Below are 22,376 nucleotides of genomic sequence, written 5' to 3' on the forward strand. Positions count from 1 at the left end.
AAATGTGTGGGCAGAACTGAAAAAGCATGTGCGAGCAAGGAGGCCTACAAACCTGACTCAGTTACACCAGCTCTGTCAGGAGGAATGGGCCAACATTCACCCAACTTATTGTGGGAAGCTTGTGGAAGGCTACCCAAAACTTTTGACCCAAGTTAAACAATTTAAAGGCAATGCTACCAAATACGAATTGAGTGTATGTAAACTTCTGACCCACTGGGAATGTGATGAAAGAAATAAAAGCTGAAATAAATCATTCTCTCTACTATTATTCTGACATTTCACATTCTTAAAATAAAGTGGTGATCCTAACTGACCTAAGACAGGGATTTATTACTAGGATTAAATGTCAGGGAATTGTGAAAAACTGAGTTTAAATGTATTTGGCTAAGGTGGATGTAAACTTCCGACTTCAACTCTATAGAACAGTGGAGGCTGCTGAGGGGAGGTCGGCTCATAATAATGGCTGGAATGGAGTACATGGAACGTTATAAAACACATGGAAACCACATGTTCGATACCATTCCATTTATTCCGTTCCATCCATTAGTATGAGCCGTCCTCCCCTCAGCAGCCCCCACTGATATAGAAGAGTTAGAGATCGGACTGACAATAAATTAGAATACACAGATATTACCCGTTATTTGCTGTTGGTCGATTTACACTGTGGTGTAGTTGATTGTTGTTGGGGTTAAAGTTGATTGTTGTAAAATGCAGTCTGTGAGCAGTGTTTTCAAAAAGTGCACTTGTAGATGGAGGCCTGGGCTTGCACTGTCTGTTGATAATTGAAGTAGTACTGTAGCTGTGCTGTTAGCCACATTATGCAAGCGTTTAAGATCAATACATCTGGATATAAGGTGCCAGTGCTTAGCTAACCACAACTTGTCTATATCAATGAATAAATCACAGTCTTGCTGGTACGACCCCACCGTTTTAAAGCCATATCAAGGTCTAGTTGGTTCCAGACAGCCAGTCTCAGTCTGGTATAGTTCAGTTTTGGCATGGCCTGGTTGGTTTACCTCCGTAGTATTGCAATATATCCGTTTGTCACAGTTGGGTGTGGCCAGTCTTTCCCCCTCCCCATCCCATCGTGTCCTCTCTCTTTCTCTCTCTCTCTCTTTCACCACTTGTGCTGACTGTGCACTGATCTCCTCTTCTCCTCCAAAGACACACCCTCCTCCTGGCTAACCCGACAGTCCTTTATGTCCTCCATCTCCACCTCATCATCCTTCCCTTTCTCTGGGGGGCTCTGAGCCACAGCAGGGTCCTCCTCTTCCTCCTCCTTCATTACCTCAGCCGTACGCACCACAGAGAACTCCATCTGACTGTCCGGGCTGGCTTTGACTATGGTAACACTCCCCACCTCCAGCTTGTCCTCTAAAGGGCCTCCACTGGTGGGGGAGATCTTGACGGAGGTTGAGGTGGGGGAGACTTTCATGGAAGCCGTGGTGGGGGAGACTTTCATGGGGTCCACAGTGCGGCAGACTTTCACAGGAACAGCAGTGGGAGAAACTTTGTCGGCCCTGACAGTAGCAAGGCTCTCAACCTTGTCCTCTGGCCCTTTCGTGGTGGGTGAGGTTTCGTCCACCTTGACAAAAGTAGTAGTATTCTTTAGAATGCTACGGGGTAGAGTGGTGGGGGACATCATTAAGGGGGTAGGGGCAGGAGAGAGATTTAAGGGAGTAGGGGCAGGGGAGACATTTAACGGGCTAGAGGAAGGAAACACTTTTCTGGACGATAGGCCAGGGGAGACTTGTATGGGGGTAGGGGTAGGAGAAACATTTAAGGGAGTAGGGGAGGGGGACACTTTTCTGGAGGACAGGTCAGGGGAGACATTCAAGAGGTTAGAGGTTGGAGAGGCTTGTACAGGGGTAGGGGTAAGAGAGACATTTAAGGCGCTAAGACTAGGGTTATTATAGGAGCCTTGGGTAAGGGGTAATATCTCAGGGGTCATGGGGGTGACTTGTACTGGGGTGGTGGTGGGGGAATCTTGTATTGGGGGTGTTAGAGGGGAGACGCCTCCTGGACTCGCGTTGGGAGTGACTGGTATGGGACTCTCAGTGGGGGACACTACAAAAATGACCTTAGTGGGGTACATTTTAACAGGAGACATATCAGTGTCGTCAGGTGCACCAGAGTCCAGGCTGGGCTGGGACGACAGGATCTTCACAGGGCTGGAGGTCTGCACTGGAGCAGTGAAGAGGGGTTCCTCTTCTACCATGGGCTGGCTCAGTGGCACTTTGGCCCCAACTGGATCACTACCTCTGCGTGGTGAGAACAGAACCAGACTCTTCTTCCGCTTGGCCGCGATGGGAACCACACCATTGGTGCTGTCCGTTTTGACGTCTTTGAACATGCTCCGCAGGTTGTACCCCTCCTTCCTCTGGGGGTCCTCCTCATCCCCCTTCTCACTATCCAGGGCCTCCGATTGGTCTAACTGGTCGCCAGACCCCTGATCCTTTTTGTCCATGTGGGTGACTCGGAACCTGTAGGTATACAGACCTCTATTAGTTAAGTACATCACTACGATGAGGACATAACATAGCATAACTGTACACATGTAAAGTACTTAAACACAAACACAAAGGCCTCTGAATCCTCATAATCCTAAATCCTAAACCCCCTAGAGTCGAATGAGCACAATAAAAACAAAAACATCAAAATCTGTCAGTTTAAGCTAAAGATATCAGCATCTGCGGTGGAAGGTGGCAGAGCGGTGTTTGTCAGACCAGGACACATCCCGGAAATCGGTCTTTTCGAACACGTACCCTACATGACCAAAAGTATGTGGACACCTGGTCCTGCTCGTCGAACATCTCATTCCAAAATCATGGGCATTAATATGGAATTGGTCCCCCCTTTGTTGCTATAACAGCCTCCACTCTTCTGGGAAGGCTTTCCACGAGACGTAGTAACATTGCTGCAGGGACTTGCTTCATTCAGCCACAAGAGCATTAGTGAGGTCGGTCACTGATGTTGGGCAATTAGGCCTGGCTTGCAGTCGACGTTCCAATTCATCCCAAAGGTGTTTGATGGGGTTGAGGTCAGGGCTCTGTGCAGACTAGTCAAGTTCTTCCACACCAATCTTGACAAACCATTTTGTTTTGGACCTCGCTTTGTACACAGGGGCATTGTCATGCTGAAACAGGAAAGGGCCTTCCCCAAACTGTTGCCACAAAGTTGGAAGCACAGAATCATCTAGAATGTCATTCTATGCTGTAGAGTTAAGATTTACCTTCACTGGAACAAAGCCCCAGACCATTATTCCTCCTCCACCAAACTTTACAAATTTTACGGCGAGCTCTACACCACTCCAGCCGACGCTTGGCATTGCACATGGTGATCTTAGGCTTTTGTTCGGCTGCTAGGCCATGGAAACCAATTTCCTGAAGCTCCCGATGAACAGTTCTTGTGCTGACGTTGCTTCCAGAGCAGTAAAATTACTTTAAAGTACTACTTAAGTCGTTTTTTGGGGGGGTATCTGTACTTTACTATTTATATTTTTGACAACTTTTACTTCACTACATTCCTAAGGAAAGAATGTACTTTTTACTCCATATATTTTCCCTGACACCCAAAAGTACTAGTTACAATTTGAATGCTTAACAGGACAGGAAAATGGTCCAATTCATGCACTTATCAAGAGAACATCCCTGGCATCTCTACTGCCTCTGATCTGATGGACTCACTAAATACAAATTATTTGTTTGTAAATTACAGTGCATTCAGAAAGTATTCAGACCCCTTCCCCTTTTCCATATTTTGTTAAGTTACAGCATTATTCTTAAATTGATTAAATACATGTTTTTCCTCATTAATGTACACACGATACCTCATAATGACAAAGCAAAAGGTTTTTAGAAATGTATTAAAAAAAAAGCAAATGTATTAACATTTTTAAACAGAAATACCTTATTTACAAAAGACCCGTTGCTATGAGACTCGAAATTGAGCTTAGGTGCATCCTGTTTTCATTGATCCTCATTGAGATGTTTTTACAACTTGATTGGAGTCCACCTGTGGTAAATTCAATTGATTGGACATGATTTGGAAAGGCCCACACCTGTCTATATATGGTCCCACAGTTGACAGTGTATGTTAGAGCAAAAAACAAGCAACGAGGTCAAAGGAATTGTCCGTAGAGCTCCAAAACAGGATTGTTTTGAGGCACAGATCTGGGGAAGGGTACCAAATGATGTCTGCAGCATTGAAGGTCCCCAAGAACAGAGTGGCCTACATCATTCATAAATGGAAGAAGTTTGGAACCACCAAGACTTTTCCTAGAGCTGGCCGCCCGGCCAAACTAAGTAATCGGGGGAGAAGGGCCTTGGTCAGGGAGGTGACCAAGAACCTGATGGTCACGCTAACAGAACTCTAGAGTTCCTCTGTGGAGATGGGAGAACCTTCCAGAACGACAACCATCTCTACACCACTCCACCAATCAGACATTTATGGTAGTATGGTCAGATGAAAACCACTCCTCATTAAAAGGCACATGACAGCCCACTTGGAATTTGCCAAAAGGCACCTAAAGGACTCTCAGACCATGAGAAACAAGTTTCTCTGGTTTGATGAAACCAAGATTGAACTCAGGACCTCAGACTGGGGCAAAGGTTCACCTTCCAACAGGACAACAACCCATGCACACAGCCAAGACAACGCAGGAGTGGCTTCGGGACAAGTCTCTAAAAGCCCTTGAGTGGCCAGAGTGTGGCCCAGCCAGAGCCCGGACTTGAACCCGATCAAACATCTCTGTAGAGACCTGAAAATAGCTGTGCAGCGACACTTCCCATCCAACCTGACAGAGCTTGAGAGGATCTGCAGAGAAGAATGGGAGAAACTCCCCAAATACAGGTGTGCCAAGCTTGTAGCATCATACCCAAGAAGACTTGAGGCTGTATATGTTGTCAAAGGTGCTTCAACAAAGTACTAAGTAAAGGGTCTGAATACTTATGTACATTTGATATTTCAGTTTTTAGTTTTTTTAATGCATTTGCAAAAACTTCGAAAACTGTTTTTGCTTTGTCATTATGGGGTATTGTGTGTAGATTGATGAGGAAAAAAACGATTTAATCAATTTTGGAATGAGGCTGTAACATAACAAAATGTGGAAAAAGTCAAAGGGTCTGAATACTTTCCGAATGCACTGAGTGCTGGAGTATGACCCTGGCTATCTGTAAGAATTTTTCTTAATGGTGCCGTCTGGTTTGCTTAATATAAGGAATTTGAAATGAGTTATACTTTTACTTTTGATACTTAAGTATATTATAGCAATTACATTTACTTTTGATACTTAAATACATTTAAAACAAAATACTTTTAGACTTTTACTCAAGTAGTATTTTACTGGATGACTTTCACTTTTACCTGAGTCATTTTCTATTTAGGTAGCTTTATTTACTTTTACTCAAGTATGACAATTGGATACTTTTTCCACCACTGTTTAAGAAGCCGTTTGGAACTCGGTAGTGAGTATTGCAACCGAGGACAGACGATTTTTACATGCTATGCGCAATAGCACTTGGTGGTCCCGTTCTGTGAGCTTGTGTTGCCTACCACTTTGGGGCTGAGCCGTTGTTGCTCCTAGACGTTTTCACTTCACAATAACAGCACTTACAGTTGACCGGGGCAGCTTTAGCAGGGCAGAAATTTGATGAACTGACTTGTTTGAAAGGTGGCATCCTATGACGGTGCCATGTTGAAAGCCAGTGAGCTCTTCTTTAAGGTCATTCTACTGTCAATGTTTGTCTATGGAGATTGCATGGCGGTGTGCTCAATTGTATACACCTGTCAGCAACGGGTGTGGCAGAAATAGTCAAATTCACTAATTTGAAGGGGTGTCCACATACTTTTGTATATATAGTGTACATGTCGGTTGTTTTGCTCCAGGATGCTCACAAGACTCATCTGAAGTTAGCCTGGTACCAGTTTTTTTTTAAATGTAAGTGTATATATGAAAGTACTTTCAGTGGTGTAAAGTACTTAATAAGGAAAAAAACTTGAAAGTACTACTTAAGTAGTTTTTTGGTGTATCTGTACTTTACTATTTATATTTTTGACTACTTTTACTTCACTACATTCCTAAAAAAAAATGTCGTTTTTACTCCATACTGTCACGTCCTGGCCAGTATATATGGTTAATTGTTTTGTAGTTTGGTCAGGGCGTGACAGAGGGTATTTGTTTTATGTGGTTCAGGGTGAAGTGTTTGGTTTAAGGGTGTTTGATTTAGTATTTCCGGGGTTTTGGTTTATAGTCTATGTGTATGTATTTCTATGTCTAGTCTGGTGAGTGTGTTTCTATGTTGGTTAATTGGGGTTGGGACTCTCAGTTGAAGGCAGGTGTTGTCTATCTGCCTTTGATTGAGAGTCCCATATATAAGGGTGTGTTTGTGATTTGTGGGTGATTGTTCTGTGTTCAGCCCTAGGCTTTGCCAGACTGTTTTGTTGTTCGTTCGTTTTCGTGGTTTGTTTGTTTTGGAGTGTTCTTTTGATTGTTAAATAAAAGTCAAAAGGAGCATACACGTACCTGCTGCATTTTGGTCCTCATTCACCGACGACAAGCGTGACAGAATCACCCACCTATTCAGGACCAAGCAGCAGAGGAAGGAGCGGAGGATTTTCGAAGAGGACAAACGAGAGAGATGGACTTGGGAGGAGATCTTGGAGGGAGAAGGCTCCTACACTTGGGAGGAGATCCAAGCAGGGAAGGATCGCCTTCCTTGGAAACAGGTGGTACGCGAGAGAGAGGAAAGGAGTGAGGCTGGTATGGACCGGGAACGTTTCCGAGGTACACGACTGGCGTTGAAGCACGAGAGGCACCCCCAAGAATTTTTTTTGGGGGGGCACACGGGTAGTTTGGCTAGGCGAAGGAAGAGCCGGAAGCCAGCTACCCGTGGTTATATGGAGGAGCGTATGGGGTGGAGAGCGTTATGTTTCGCTGAGAAGCGCACTATCTCACCCATACGCACACACAGTCCGGTGCGAGTTATTCCAGCCCCTCGCAGGTGCCGTGCTAGAGCGGGCATCCAGCCTGGTAGGAGGATGCCTGCGCAGCGCATCTGGTCGCCGGTACGCCTCCGAGGACCAGGCTACCCAACTCCCGCTTTACGCACGGCTACCATCAGGCCCCTGCACAGCCCAGTCTGCCCTGTACGAGCACTCCGCTCGTGCAGGGCTACTAGTTCCATCGAGCCAAGGCGGGTTGTGCAGGAGGTAAGATCAAGACCGGCTGTGCGCCTCCATAGCCCTGGGTTTCCAGCTCCTGTCTCTCGTGCGGACCCGGAGGTACGTCCACCCAGTCCGACTTGTCCTGTTCCCGCTCCCCGCACTAAACTGAAAGTGCGTAAACCCAGCCTCGCCAGTCAACAGTCGTCGGAGCTGCCCGCCAGTCAACAGTCGTCGGAGCTGCCCGCCAGTCAACAGTCGTCGGAGCTGCCCGCCAGTCAACAGTCGTCGGAGCTGCCCGCCAGTCAACAGTCGTCGGAGCTGCCCGCCAGTCAACAGTCGTCGGAGCTGCCCGCCAGTCAACAGTCGTCGGAGCTGCCCGCCAGTCAACAGTCGTCGGAGCTGCCCGCCAGTCAACAGTCGTCGGAGCTGCCCGCCAGTCAACAGTCGTCGGAGCTGCCCGCCAGTCAACAGTCGTCGGAGGTGCCCGTCAGTCAACAGTCGTCGGAGGTGCCCGTCAGTCAACAGTCGCCGGAGTGGTCAGACTGCGCTGAACTGCCGGAGTGGTCAGACTGCGCTGAACTGCCGGAGTGGTCAGACTGCGCTGAACTGCCGGAGTGGCCAGACTGCGCTGAACTGCCGGAGTGGCCAGACTGCGCTGAACTGCCGGAGTGGCCAGACTGCCCTGAACTGCCGGAGTGGCCAGACTGCCCTGAACTGCCGGAGTGGCCAGACTGCCCTGAACTGCCGGAGTGGCCAGACTGCCCCGAGTTGCCAGACTGCCCCGAGCTGCCAGACTGCCCAGACTGCCCCGAGCTGCCAGACTGCCCAGACTGTCCCGAGCTGCCAGACTGCCCAGACAGCCTGGAACGGCCTGAGCCGAAGCCACCTCCAGAAAATAGGTGGGTTGGGGAGGGGGGGTGTAGCACAGTGCCGTCGTTGACGGCAGCCACCCTCCCTTCCCTCCCTTTAGTAAGGTGGAATTTTTCTTTTGGGTATTGTTTGGGGGTATTTTTTTTTTTTGTTAAGGTGCTTCAGGGTAGCACCTTTAAGGGGGGGGTACTGTCACGTCCTGGCCAGTATATATGGTTAATTGTTTTGTAGTTTGGTCAGGGCGTGACAGAGGGTATTTGTTTTATGTGGTTCAGGGTGAAGTGTTTGGTTTAAGGGTGTTTGATTTAGTATTTCCGGGGTTTTGGTTTATAGTCTATGTGTATGTATTTCTATGTCTAGTCTGGTGAGTGTGTTTCTATGTTGGTTAATTGGGGTTGGGACTCTCAGTTGAAGGCAGGTGTTGTCTATCTGCCTTTGATTGAGAGTCCCATATATAAGGGTGTGTTTGTGTTTGTGATTTGTGGGTGATTGTTCTGTGTTCAGCCCTAGGCTTTGCCAGACTGTTTTGTTGTTCGTTCGTTTTTGTGGTTTGTTTGTTTTGGAGTGTTCTTTTGATTGTTAAATAAAAGTCAAAATGAGCATACACGTACCTGCTGCATTTTGGTCCTAATTCACCGACGACAAGCGTGACACATACATTTTCCCTGACACCTTAAAGCAATTTGAACGCTTAGCAGGACAGGAAAATTGCCTACTGTCATCCCTACTGTGTCTGATCTGGCGGACTCACTAAGCACATGTTTCATTTTGAAATTATATCTTAGCTAGCGGCACGCTCCAACACTATCTGTAAATTAAAAGAACAAGAAAATGAGGCTGTCTGGTTTGCTTAATATAAGCACTTTTACATTATTTATACTTTTGATACTTAAGTATACTTGGCTACACTCCTCCGTGGAAGGGGTTCTACATGGAACCCAAAAGAGTTCTACCTGGAACCAAAAGGGTGCTATCTTCAACCTAAAATGGTTTTTCGGCTGTCCCCATAGGAAAACCCTTTGAAGAAAACTTTTTAGTTCCAGCTAGAACCCTTTTGGTTCCAGGTAGAACTCTTTTGGATTTCATGTATAAACCTTTCCACAGAGGGTTCTACATGGAACCCAAAAAGGTTCTACCTGGAACCAGAAAGGGTTCTCCTATAGGGACAGCCGAATAACCCTTTTGGAGCACTTTTTCTAAGAGTGTAAATAAAGGTTTAAATAAATATGAATGTATTGTGTTGTCAAACACCAGTGAGCAGTCCAGTGTGACTCACCTTCCCACTGCGAACACAGTGGACTCTCTCCTCTCTCCCGGCGTTCTCGGCTTATTGGTCCGAGGTACACGGCTCCGACGTCGGGCCTTCTTGGAGCGCCCTTGCACACAGAGCGTGCAGGACTTGTGGTCAAGCTGGGCTCCAGAGTGCACGGTGTGGTGATGAGGTGGAATACCCCCCAGGCTCTCTTTGCGCAGTAACCTTTTGGAAAGACAAAGAAGGAATCACTCTGTCATATGTATTTTCCATTCAAACACACCGAACCATAGAACCCTGACATTAGCAAAAACATCCAAAGCCAAAGACACTTTTCCAGGAAGCAGCTGCCGGTTTATAGCATATTTATTGGAATCTGTCTGTGAAATATGAATCTCTAGTGTGATCTATTAGTCCCTTGGTTCCCGACTCTGACCGCCTCTGACCTCCCTCCCATCAGGACTATAGCGTCCCTGGGGAGGTGTCTGTAGCTGTGCTGTAGCTGGCTGAGAAAGGAGAGTGTGGGAAGAATACGAATGGGTGGCCAACGAATGCCACAGCCTTGTAGGCTGCTATCAGTCTGAGCACTAGCTTGGCAAACAGGCAGGAACACTAAAACACTCAACCTAGAGGTGCCAAGTAAGAATCTGGATTTAATTAAAAAGCATAAATCAGTTTTCCTTTCTCTAATACGCTAGTAGCACATCACAGCTATATTATCACAGCACATCACTGGGTCGGAGTTTCTCTCAAATGCCCTCGATCATCTCAACCTAGAATGCTTTATATGCAGTGGTGGAAAAAGTATCCAATTGTCATACTTGATTAAAAGTAAAGATACCTTAATAGAAAATAACTCACGTGAAAGTCATCCAGTAAAATACTACTTGAGTAAAAGTCTAAAATGTAAAAAGTAAATTAGTTGCTTTAGGAATGTAGTGAAGTAAAAGTAAAAGTTGTCAAAAATATAAATAGTAAAGTACAGACCCCAAAAAACGACTTTAGTAGTACCTTAGTGTTTTTACTTAAGTACTTTATACCACTGTTTATTTATATGGATGTGAGTAGTAGCATGTTGTTGGGAGCTGTTGTGAGTAGAATAGATGTTTTCTCTTGTTCTGTTTCTTCCTCAAATGCTTTATATGGACGTGAGCAACACTTCGTTGGCGTACAGTTGTAGCATAATATTTGTGTTTTGCCTCAGAACACAGAAGTAAAGATCAGATCCCATAATAGAGCTGCTGATGCCAGGGCAACAATAAGCCAGGTGGCCCCATGGGACAGACAGCCCAAGGTAAGAGACACTGACTGCATACACAGCTGCCTACAGGGACACAGGAACAGAGGGGCTGAGCACCCCACTGTAAAGCTACCATCTGGTCCCAGGATAAATACAAGCTACACACAATACACTTTATCTAGGCTCAGTCTGACTACTACAGGCACAGTGTAATGTACACCCATTATTGTGGCCTCTCTGAAAACTCCACACCCTAAAGCAGGAACGAAAACCTGTAGTATAGTACAACGAGTACAGAAGACCTATATTTGAACCATATGTATTATGTACCACATAAAGACTGGTTTGTTTAAGAGCTAAAAGGAACTAGGACTATATTACTTGAGAGAGTTGGTGCTCTTAGGAAGTAAGGTGCTTGTTTACCTTAGCTCTGCACACTAAAAGACTTTCACCAAGGGTGATAATACAGCCATGGAGTAATGCCAGTCAGATGAACTAAACATCATGTAAATCAATGTGTTATATCTAAAAGAGGCTTAATGTTTGAACAAGCTGTGCTTCATTTTCTGAATCAAAACAGTTCACATTTTTAAGTGTACTTATTTTCAGTATATTTTTAAGACAAGGTGAATGTGAATCCACTTACATGACCAATAGATAGCATAGCCAAATAAAAAAGTTGGTATTAGCTATACATACGTAGGATCATGATGTTCACAAATATCCTGTTTTCCTAGCATCTCCTTGAAGGCTTCCATGTTGGCTAGAAGGCAAAACAGAACACACAAAAATACACATTTATTTTAAAGTGTAATTCCTAAGGTATTGACGAAATCTAGTATCTATTGTGTTGTTTCTTGAGTTACTACCTTCATTTTCAATGATGCACTTCAGGATTTGTTCAACAGTGTCTTGATGGTCCTCTTCTTCATCATCTGTAACATATGAAAGATTGTCTGACGAAGCAGCTTGCACCCAAGCTTGCTCCGTCATCATTCGAGATTATTAAAGGAAATTCTCAAAGTTGTCGACCTTAAGCATTTTTTCATCACTTACTTCTTGTTTGTGTGAATCAACCGATTCTACAGCTCCTTGAAGGTAGTTTATTTCAACTAAAGCATCCACTAACGGGCCGGCTTTTGAAGTACCCAGTAATTTAATATGGAAAATATGACTTCTTTGTGAGTGTCCAATGTTTACATAGGAATTAATTTAATTCAAGCTGAGTAACATCCTCTTAAACTAAATAGTACAACAGAGTTCCTATGTTTCCTGTTTAGGAAAGGGCCAAGGCCCTTTGGATAAAGACCGACACCTCTGGAAAAAAGTCACACATACCGTATGTATCTGCCTCAGAAAATCAATAATGGCCGCTTGTTAACTTCTTCAAGCCATATCCTTGATCCTGACATCAATGGATAGATCAAAGCCAAAATATAAAACTCTTTCTGACAGATCCTTGTTTTCCCTGGTAGATACTTACCATTCTTGTCTGGTCCCAGTTTCTGCTCACACTCCTCCTCATCTTCATCTTCCTCCTCCCCTGTCCTGCAGCGGTAGCCCTTCTTCTTCAGAAGATGGCAGACCAGGAAACCCAGGAGGCCCGTGATGAAGAAGAAGAAAACCAGGAGGAAGATCATGTATGGAGGAGGGGGTTCACCCACTGTCGATGCCTCCAGGTCCGTCATCTCTCAGCAGAGTCTTCACTCACCCTCTATCTTTACCGTAGTCCTATATAGGCAAGGGGCACATACATATGTACTGTACCGTAGAGTCAGTGATGAAACCTTGAAGGGGGTCCCCCACCACACTTAACAGACGTCAACTGTTGATCCATTCAGCAGCATTGATGGGCCTGCGTGCGTGGTCATGTCTGGCCATCTGAGCCTCCTGTGTGGAATAGATACCCCCCCCCCCTCAGCTTCCGTGCGTACCGCTGGCTAAAGCCAACTTTATCTATCTCAGCAGGCAGAGCTGGGCCAGTGGGTACACACCCTCTGTTTTTTTCACTGGGCATCTTAACCAACACACACACAGACACACTGTGCTAAATTCCACAGGCCAAGGAGTGAGGCTTTCATCGGTGACTCATTAATTCAAATTCCGTTGTATGGTACTTGATAGGTTGTAAAACCTGGCCAGCAAAATAACTCAATGTTTGTACTACAATGTTATTTTTAAACTTGTGAATTAAAGTTTAATGCTTCTGCTTACAGAGGACGTTGGGCAATATTTTGGTCCATATTTTTCAGTTGAGGGCCTAGACAGAGGGCCTAGACACAACCACCTAAAGCCCATCACTCCAGCAGTTCAGATATATACTTCATTGCAGTTCCCCAGCAGCAGTAGAATTCCTGTGTCCCTCTAAAGAAAAAAAGTACATTCCCTTCTGCCTACTCTCCCAGCCTGACATTTTTACAATATGTGGGTGGAATTGGAAATGTATGGCAACTAATGTTTCTGTGAAATGTACAGTCTATCTGTCCCTCTAAATCATGTCACTTACTGATAAGGCTGTCACTAGTCTAGTGCCCTGTCACAAGAGGACCAGTCCTGTATACAGCTGACATGTTCTGTCAGACTTACATCAATTGATTATAGATTCTCAGTAAATCTGTTGAATTACAATGTCATTTGCAGTAAACATTGAATTTGCAGCAAAAAATGACAGGAAAGGACACGAGCAAACTGAAATATGGGGCAGAATATCTCTGCATCAGCATAAGCACAGATAATCTTGAGGTGACTCAGCAATATAATGCACTCCATCAGGAACACACACATTGATGACACTGCGGCAACATACTGTGTTTTTCCCTGTCACTGACGGCAAGCTCTGCACTAATAGCACTTCAAGCAGCATTTTTAAGAATAGCATAAAAAAACGTGATTCAATTGAGCCATTGCTTTTTATTTGTGATGCCTGCTGTTGTTTATTTGTGATGCCTGCTGTTGTTTATTTGTGATGCCTGCTGTTTTCCCCTTTTATTTCCTAGAGATTCATATCATTTCAAACTAGCTACAAATTGGAAATTTGAATTTCATAGATTAGTGTCATATCAAATATACCTGACTTCTACTCACCATGGCTGACTGTTTCCACATTCCTACTCCTTCAGTGACATACATGACCTTTTGAATATCAACTTCCTTTCAGATAAACTTTACCATAACTTCAACTGTGAAGAATGCACAGCTTTGCAGTAAATGTTTTTGGGGGAGGGTAAGTGTTTAGGGGCATATTTGCATTACTGCATCATCAACATTAATTGTCTCAGTTCAAGTTCAAGTCTAGGGCTACACAAGTGACCTTGAGCTCAGTGATGACTACCTGACCTGCTGTTCCTAATACTATTACAAAAAACACTACAGCTACATGCTTACATAATTCACTATAAACTAAAGACAGGCAATGGACAGTCAAGACAGCTATTAGGCAATGGCCACTAACTAGCATGTTGGTTAGGCAGGTGAGCCCTTGAAAAAAATCATACTCTATTTGATCAATGGATATACTTAACCTATTTAAGATCTTTCCACACTTTGTTATGGAAACACTGTAGCCTAACACTGTAGTTTACTTCAAGTTTGTTTGGATTTTCTAAAGACTTTAATCACTATTATTTAGTAAGAACACCTTTATACACTGATTATAGTGCATCCTTTGTCAGACAGCGTTTAGGAATGTTCAACTTTTGTACTATCCTGTTAACCAAAAATAGTAAAGTCCGTTAATCAATTGTGACGTCAGCGGCGGTGGCCCATGACTGCAACAGTAGCATTGAAGAACCAGAACAGAGTGACCATGACCATCCCGCAGTGCACTCTATCTTTTACAAGTTTTTGGCGGCCTCGTTGCCCATGATGCCCTTGGCTTTGTAAATGCGCTAATTTAATTACGACACGCACACATATGATGGAATTTTGACAATGACAAATGTGACAAAACCAGATATTCTTGCTGAGTCTAGTCTGAGTCGGAACTTGACCGAGAATGCACTTGAGTGTATGATACGCTCCATCATCGTGACTAAATCAGGCGCTCTTCCATAATTAATCAATGACACAATGCTGCGCCAAATCACAAATATATCTATTAATTCTAATAATATCCTTGCATAGTAACAATGTATCTACCGCTGAGCATAACAACATAGTCGCAATTCATTTGCTGCATCATACGCTCCCCAGGTTCGCTTGCTGATTTGAACATCCCACCCGCCCGTCGACAACCTATGATAAAACATTCCCCTTGGTCATTATTTAACGAGCCCTACTCACGTTCTTTCCGAAACATTAGGAACCCGTAGTAAATGTGGATGCTATCCCCATAGGTGTGTGATCTCCTGTAGTAAGTCTTTTGAGGTGCGCTTGTTGTCTTCTGACTGAACGAGAGCTGCTCTGGAGTAAACCGAGGGGACGAGATTCGTTATTTAAAGGGAAAATTATTATTTAAAGGGAAAATAACCAGTGCTTTTTATTTTGAGGCCAGATTTTTGGACTGTTATATTTGTACAATTCATCCAATTGGTCCAATTAATCTAGGCTAACCATTAAATCATTTAAACGATTTTTATAGTAGTCCTGTTAAAACTACAAACTACACAAATTACGGTTAACTAAAATTAGATGTTGGTACATGAAGAACACCCTCTTAGAACAAAATAATAGCTGGACATGTTCACACGTGGCATGATTAAACCCAAGTGATATCAAACATGAGTTTTGTCAGCACCTTGCATTATCCACATTAAAGGGGGAAACATTTGGATAACTAGAAGATATAGGCTACTGTATGTGAGCTAGGTCTATATAGGCCTACCTCGCATACAGTCAAAGTTGCAGGCCCATTATGATATTCCTGAGAGACCAACTTGGCATATATAACAAGGCAATTAGAAATGCCATACGGGCTCATTTTTCTGACTTGATCACTAATAATCAGAATAATTTGAGAGTGCTCTTCTCAACCATTAATGACCTGATAAATCCTACCCTCGCAAACCTATATGACATTTCCTTGCAATCTAAATGTGATGAGTTTGCTGCATATTTCAGAGATAAGATAACAAACATTTGGCTGGGTATCAGTCAATCAAGACCCGATGAGAAGTTTGATAATATGTGCCCCAGTCTATCAGGCAAAGGCACTATGGAGTTATTTTCCCTAATTGACACAGACATACTCAGGAAAGTGATATCACAACTTAAGCCTTCTACCTGCCTTCTCGATCCTATCACCACCACCTGCTTCAAAATCAGTTTTTAATTGCATATCTGAAGAAATGCAATCTATTGTTAGTCACTCCCCACTGCACTAAAAACTGCTATGGTGAACCTTGGTAGTTATTATTGGAGCCAAAGCACAGAGACATAATCTGGCTGCACATTTTAATTCACAAGCAATAAAGATAAAACACCAGGTAAAAAAAATCCAGGTGTCATTTTATATTCTGAACTCAATTTCGGCTGTTTCTATCCCAGGCTGATACAGAGAGACTCATCCATGCTTTTATTAGAAGCAGACTTGACTACTGTAATGCTCTCCTGTCTGGTCTACCCAAGAAAGCCATTGGTAAACTGCAAAACATACAGACCAAGACCGAGACACATTACACTGGTTTTAAAGTCTTTGCACTGGCTGCCTGTGAGATGTATAATTCATTTTAAGATTCTTCTATTGGTTTTTAAATCAAACCACGATTGTGCACCCCAATACATATCAGACATGCTTTTGAGTTATGTACCCAGTAGGTCCTTCAGGTCCTTTGGCCTTTTCACTATTACAAAGTTTAGGACTAAGAGGCTTGGAGAGGCAGCCTTTAGTTACTATGCCCCCTGCCTCCTGAATAGCCTGCCAGGGAACCCGAGAGGGGCAGAAACTTTGGGCATATTGAAAATAAATCTTAAAACACACCTTTTTAGCTTTAGCTTTGCTTTTCCTTAGGGTACTTTTCAGTTTTTCAGTTTTTGTTATTATTATTTTGTTTTTATCCTCTTATGTCTGTTGGTTTTATTTATATGTTTTTTCCTGTGAAGTACGTTGTGTTGCGTTCATGTCTGAAATGTGCTATATAAATAATGCTTGATTTGATCTGACCTCTCATTGGCTAGAATAGTCCCACCTGATCTCGCCACGTTCCTGCCTGCCTTCCATCTTTGAGGACATGTATTTCCATTGTTAGAGCGGTCACTTGACTATCTTGTCAATATAATTGACAGTCTTTGATATGAGTGATGAGAAAAAACAGACGAGCCGCGAGCGTCAACTGCGTCAAATTAAAGAAAGTATATTTTTCTCGCGTCAACGCGGAGAACTGTTGGAACATTTTGCGGGTAAATTGCGTGGGTCGTTTATAGAAAAGGAATTAGAGGAATTGTTATCATCAGCAGTGGCGATGAACTAGCAATCTCACTTTCTCTTTCTCTCAATTCAATTCAAGGGGCTTTATTGGCATGGGAAACATATGTTAACATTGCCAAAGAAAGTGAAGTAGATTATATACAAAAGTTAAATAAACAATAAAATGAACAGTAAACATTACACTCACAGAAGTTCAAAAGAATAAAGACATTACAAATGTCATATTATGTATATATACACAGTCTCCCTCTCTCTCTCTCCCCACTTTCAGTCTGTATATTTGCATTATGTCCTGCTACCATGTCCCCAAAGGCAAGGGGTTGATAACACTGATGTATAGATGTTTATCTATGTTTAATAAAACTGAATTGTTGATTAATAAGACCCTGAGTTGTCTCTGTTATAATTCCTGGTATGGGATTTCAAACCCTGAATAAATGATCTGACTGCCAATCAGCTGCCCCCTGTGTCTTCACCTCAGAAGTGAACTTGCTGTGAGACTTGTGTTAAGATAAACTTCTTGGAGAGAGAAAGGTAGGTGAAGTCTTAGTGACTGATTTGCATAGTTAGAATAGCTAGGAAATATGATTGTATAGGATTTATTATCTGCCATTACAATTGACTTTTATATAATGGAAAACATTATAATAGGTTGATAGACAAGTCTTAGAGTGCTCACTTTGAGGTACTTGACACATAGAGATAGATAGAGGACTCCAGTGCCCAAAATCCTGTATTAGCATGGGCAGCGCCATTGAGAACTTTCACAATTTTGAAGTAGCAGAAGCTCAATCCCTCTAATTCCTTTTCTACAAACGACCCACACAATCCCAACTGTGGGACAGACTATGTTTGTTCCCACACTCGGGACTCTGACTCTCTATTGGCTACACTGACATTTGGCCTCCCATCCTATTCTAACCACCTCTCGCCGGCTTTGTATTCATGTTACCTGATGAAATTGCTGTACAATATGATCTTGTTGCCATCTAACGCACATTCAAATGTCATAAATCAACACTGCAGATCTCTCCCTGTCCTCTGCTGTGCCTTGATTGCCTTACTGTTGATGATATCTGGAAATGTGCATGTACACCGTGGCTCATCTACTGTTTCTAGCCCCAACTCTGACTTGTGCTCTGATATCTGCTTCACTGATTTCTGCTCTCATAAAAGCTTGGGTTTTCCGCAAGTTAACACTAGAAGCTTATTACCAAAAACTGATAATTGAGAGTGTGGGTTCACAGCTCCAATCCAGATGTGTTGGTCATTACTGAGACGTGGTTAAGGAAGAATGTTTTGAACACTGATGTTAACCTTTCTGGTTGTAACATTTTTTGGCAAGACAGATCTTCCAAAGGTGGGGGAGTGGCAATCTTTACCAAGGATCACCTTCAGTGCTTGGCTGTCTCCACCAAGTAGTTCCCAAACAATTAGATTTTCTGGTTTTAAGCATTGAACTTTCAAATAGCTCTTGGTTTACTGTTGCTGGGTGCTATCGTCCTCCATCAGCACCGGCCTGCACCCTACCTGCCCTAAGCTCTCTCCTGGCCCCTCACACTAAGTCTGAATTTGTCCTGCTAGGTGACCTAAACTGGGACATACTTAAACCACCTGACCAAGTCATAAAGCAATGGGACTCCCTGAATCTTTCTCAGATTATTACCAATCCCACAAGGTATGACTCCAAACACCCAGAAAAGGCAACTCTCGATGTTATCCTCACAAATAATCCTGATAGGTATCAGTCTGGTGTTTTCTGTAATGACCTTAGTGATCACTGTTTAACAGCCTGTGTTCGTAATGGCTGCTCAGTGAAATAACAAGTCCTGATTTGTCATAGATGCTTGCTAAAAAACTTTAATGAGCAAGCCTTCCTTCATGAACTGCCCTCTGTAAAATGGTATTGAATCAGCTTCATCCCCTGTCGAAGCTTGGACCTTCTTTTTTAATATTTTCAGTGGTATTGTTAACAAACACGCCCCCATAAAGAAATGTAGAATTAAAAACAGGTTCAGCCCCTGGTTCGACCGTGATCTTGCAGAGTTACTCCACCTCAAGAATTGCATTTGGCGAAATGCTCGGCACACGCATACTCAGGCTGACTAGCTCTCATTCACAAATGAGAAATAAATGCACTCAGGTTATCCGGAAGGCCAAAGTTAGTTACTTTAAGGAGCAGTTCTCTCTCTCTCTGGGTCTAACCCCAAGAAGTTCTGGAAAATGGTTAAAGACCTGGAGAATAAACCCTCCTCACAGCTGCCCATGTCCCTTAATGTTGATGATGTGGTTGTTACTGACAAGAAGCACATGGCTGAGCTCTTTAATCACCACTTCATTAAGGCAGGATTCCTATTTGACTCAGCCATGCCTCCTTGCCCGTCCAACATTTCCTCATCTTCCACTCCTTCTAATGAGACTATCCCCGATGCTCCTCCCTCTTTTTCCCCTGCCCCGCTACAAAGTTTCTCCCTACTGGCAGTCACTGAGTCTGAGATGCTAAAGGAACTCCTTAAACTTGACCCCCAAAAAACATCTGGGTCAGATGGTTTAGACCCTTTCTTCTTTAAGGTTGCTGCCCCTATCATCGCCAAGCCTATCTCTGACCTTTTTAACCCGTCTCTCCTCTCTGGGGAGGTTCCCATTGCTTGGAAGGCAGCCACGGTTCGTCCTTTATTTAAAGGGTTAAAGGGGGAGATCAAGCTGATCCTAACTGTTATATGCCCATTTCTATTTTGCCCTGTTTATCAAAAGTGTTGGAAAAACTTGTCAATAATGAACTGACTGGCTTTCTTGAAGTCTATATTATTCTCTCTGGTATGCAATCTGGTTTCCGCTCAGGTTATGGATGTGTCACTGCAAACTTAAAGGTCCTCAATTGTGTCACCATTGCCCTTGATTATAAGCAATGTTGTGCTGCTATTTTTATTGACTTGGCCAAAGCTTTTGATATGGAATCATTCTTGTGGGCTGGCTAAGGAGTATTGGTGTCTCTGAGGGGACTATGTCCTGGTTTTCTAAATAACTCTCTCAAAGAGGGCAGTGTATAAAGTCAGAACATCTGCTGTCTCAGCCACTGCCTGTCACCAAGGGAGTACCCCGTGGCTTAATCCTAGGCCTCGCGCTCTTCTCAATTTACATCAACAACATAGCTCAGGCAGTAAGAAGCTCTCTCATCCATTTATATGCAGATGATACGGTCTTATACTCAGCTGGCCCTTCTCCGGATTTTGTGTTAAATGCTCTACAACAAAGCTTTCTTAGTGTCCAACAAGCTTTCTCTGCCCTTCACCTTGTTCTGAACTCCTCCAAAAGAAAGGTCATGTGGTTTTGTAAAAAGAATGCCCCTCTCCCCACAGGTGGGATTACTACTTCTGAGGGTTTAGAGCTTGAGGTAGTCACCTCATACAAGTACATGGGAGTATGGCTAGACGGTGCACGGTCCTTCTCTCAGCACATATCAAATCTGCAGGCTAAAGTTAAATGTAGACTTAGTTTCCTCTATCGTAATCGCTCCTCTTTCACCCCAGCTGCCAAACTAACCCTGATTCAGATGACCATCCTATCCATGCTAGATTACGGAGACGTAATTTATAGATCGGCAGGTAAGGGTGCTCTCGAGCGGCTAGATGTTCTTTACCATTCGGCCATCAGATTTGCCACCAATGCTCCTTATAGGACACATCACTGCACTCTATACTCCTCTGTAAACTGGTTATCTCTGTATACCAGTCGCAAGACCCACTGGTTGACGCTTATTTATAAAACCCTCTTAGGCCTCACTCCCCCCTATCTGAGATATCTACTGCAACCCTCATCCTCCACATACAACACCCGTTCTGCCAGTCACATTCTGTTAAAGGTCCCCAAAGCATACACATCCCTGGGTCGCTCGTCTTTTCAGTTCGCTGCAGCTAGCAACGGGAACTTGCTGCAACAAACACTCAAACTGGACAGTTTTATCTCAATCTCTTCATTCAAAGACTCAATCATGGACACTCTTACTGACAGTTGTGGCAGCTTTGCGTGATGTATTGTTGTCTCTACCTTCTTGCCCTTTGTGCTGTTGTCTGTGCCCAATAATGTTTGTACCATGTTTTGTCCTGCTACCATGTTCTGCTGCTACCACATTGTGTTGCTACCATGTTGTTGTCATGTTGTGTTGCTACCATGCTGTGTTGTCATGTGGTGCTGCCATGCTATGTTGTTGTCTTAGGTCTCTCTTTATGTAGTGTTGTGTTGTCTCTCTTGTCGTTATGTGTGTTTTGTCCTATATTAGTATTATTGTAATTTCTTTAAATCCCAGCCTCCGTCCCCGCAGGAGGCCTTTTGCCTTGTGGTAGGCCGTCATTGTAAATAAGAATTTGTTCTTAACTAACTTGCCTAGTTAAATAAAGGTTCAATGAAAGAAATTTCCCCATAGGAATGGCCGAACAAACCAGAGGTAGGCCTAACAAATTTCCAGATTTTAGGATTACAAGCTGGCAAGATCTATTCTATACCTACCTAAGGGGCCACTATTGACTGATTCAATGTCCAAATTGGGGTTAGTGGCATTGCCCCTAAATCGCTATGTTCCCTGTAAGTTGGCCTACAGAGAGCACTCTCTCTGAGGTGAATTACCTCAGACCACTGAAGTGGTCAGGTAATAAACGTACATAGACATTTTATCTGTGAGAGTACGGCAAGTATGGGTGCTGCAGCCCAATATGGCGACTGTAGTATGGGCAAGTGGGTGTGTCGAAAGGACTGGGTGTATGGAAAGCGAATCAGCTAATTGGACAGATTTGATTAAACTCAAGGCCATTCTGCGTTGCTGATTAGGCTGCACGATGAGTCGATAAACCAGTGAGCAGTGCACCAGTGTTGTATCAACGTGCCTGTCAACCTGAGGTGCTTTCTACTGGGCAGCTGTTTCACGGTCGTGAAGCCAGCAGTAGTTAACGTGGCCATTTTTCTTACCCTCCCACAATTGTATTTCAAGTATGATAGCAGCCTATACAATAAATAAGTAATATCGATAATTTTTTTATATTTATTTTGTATTTTTTATTTAAGCTTTATTTAACTAGGCAAGTCAGTTAAGAACAAATTCTTATTTACAATGACGGCCTACCCCAGCCAAACTCTAAAACTCTGGGCCAATTGTGCGCCGCCCTATGGAACTCCCAATCACGTCCGGTTGTGATACAGCCTGGAATCTAATCAGGGTCTGTAGTGACGCCTCTAGCACTGAGATGCAGTGCCTTAGGCCCCTGCGCCACTCGGGAGACATGAATAGGGAAAATATATATTTTTCATATGTTTAAAAAAGACAAACTGTTTTAGTGGGGAAAACAACCAGGTTCTTTTGTCAAATTAATGTAAAAGTTAACCCTAACTGTTTTCCTAAACTTAAACTAATTGTTCTAACCTGCTACATTAATTATCCTAACCCGCTTGAAAATTCTAACCTGCTACAAAAAGTCAAATCTGGAACACTAGTC

The 22,376-nt window shown here is 43.5% G+C and overlaps 1 protein-coding gene across 4 annotated transcripts; it reads right to left on the reverse strand.

Moving 5' to 3' along the window:
• Positions 1–515: 515 nt before the first annotated feature.
• LOC115174912 (histone-lysine N-methyltransferase 2D-like) lies at positions 516–14,950 on the reverse strand. Of its 4 annotated transcripts, none has more exons than XM_029733948.1 (6): positions 14,808–14,950; positions 12,010–12,257; positions 11,396–11,506; positions 11,226–11,289; positions 9,311–9,511; positions 516–2,483 (listed from the first exon to the last, which is right to left on the reverse strand). In XM_029733948.1, exons 2-6 carry the CDS (start codon positions 12,212–12,214, stop codon positions 1,118–1,120), a joined length of 1,947 nt encoding a protein of 648 aa, XP_029589808.1. In that variant the 5' UTR covers positions 12,215–12,257; positions 14,808–14,950; the 3' UTR covers positions 516–1,117. The 4 variants fall into 4 exon arrangements, with proteins under 4 accessions (XP_029589808.1, XP_029589798.1, XP_029589817.1 ...); XM_029733938.1 differs by having other exon boundaries at positions 12,010–12,416; XM_029733957.1 differs by lacking the exon at positions 14,808–14,950 and having other exon boundaries at positions 11,396–11,461; positions 12,010–12,426.
• Between the last annotated feature and the right edge of the window lie 7,426 nt (positions 14,951–22,376).

Source organism: Salmo trutta, chromosome 3, assembly GCF_901001165.1.
Source record: "Salmo trutta chromosome 3, fSalTru1.1, whole genome shotgun sequence".
In the NCBI taxonomy this organism is placed as follows: domain Eukaryota; kingdom Metazoa; phylum Chordata; class Actinopteri; order Salmoniformes; family Salmonidae; genus Salmo; species Salmo trutta.

Excerpts from the sequence above, each read along its gene's own strand:
- LOC115174912 (XM_029733948.1), bottom strand. The coding sequence starts at position 12,214 with ATGACGGACCTGGAGGCATCGACAGTGGGTGAACCCCCTCCTCCATAC. Across the intron at positions 11,290-11,395 it reads GTGCATCATTGAAAATGAAG|CCAACATGGAAGCCTTCAAG; the intron begins GTAGTAACTCAA and ends TTTGCCTTCTAG. Across the intron at positions 2,484-9,310 it reads ACTGTGTTCGCAGTGGGAAG|GTTCCGAGTCACCCACATGG; the intron begins GTGAGTCACACT and ends GTATACCTACAG.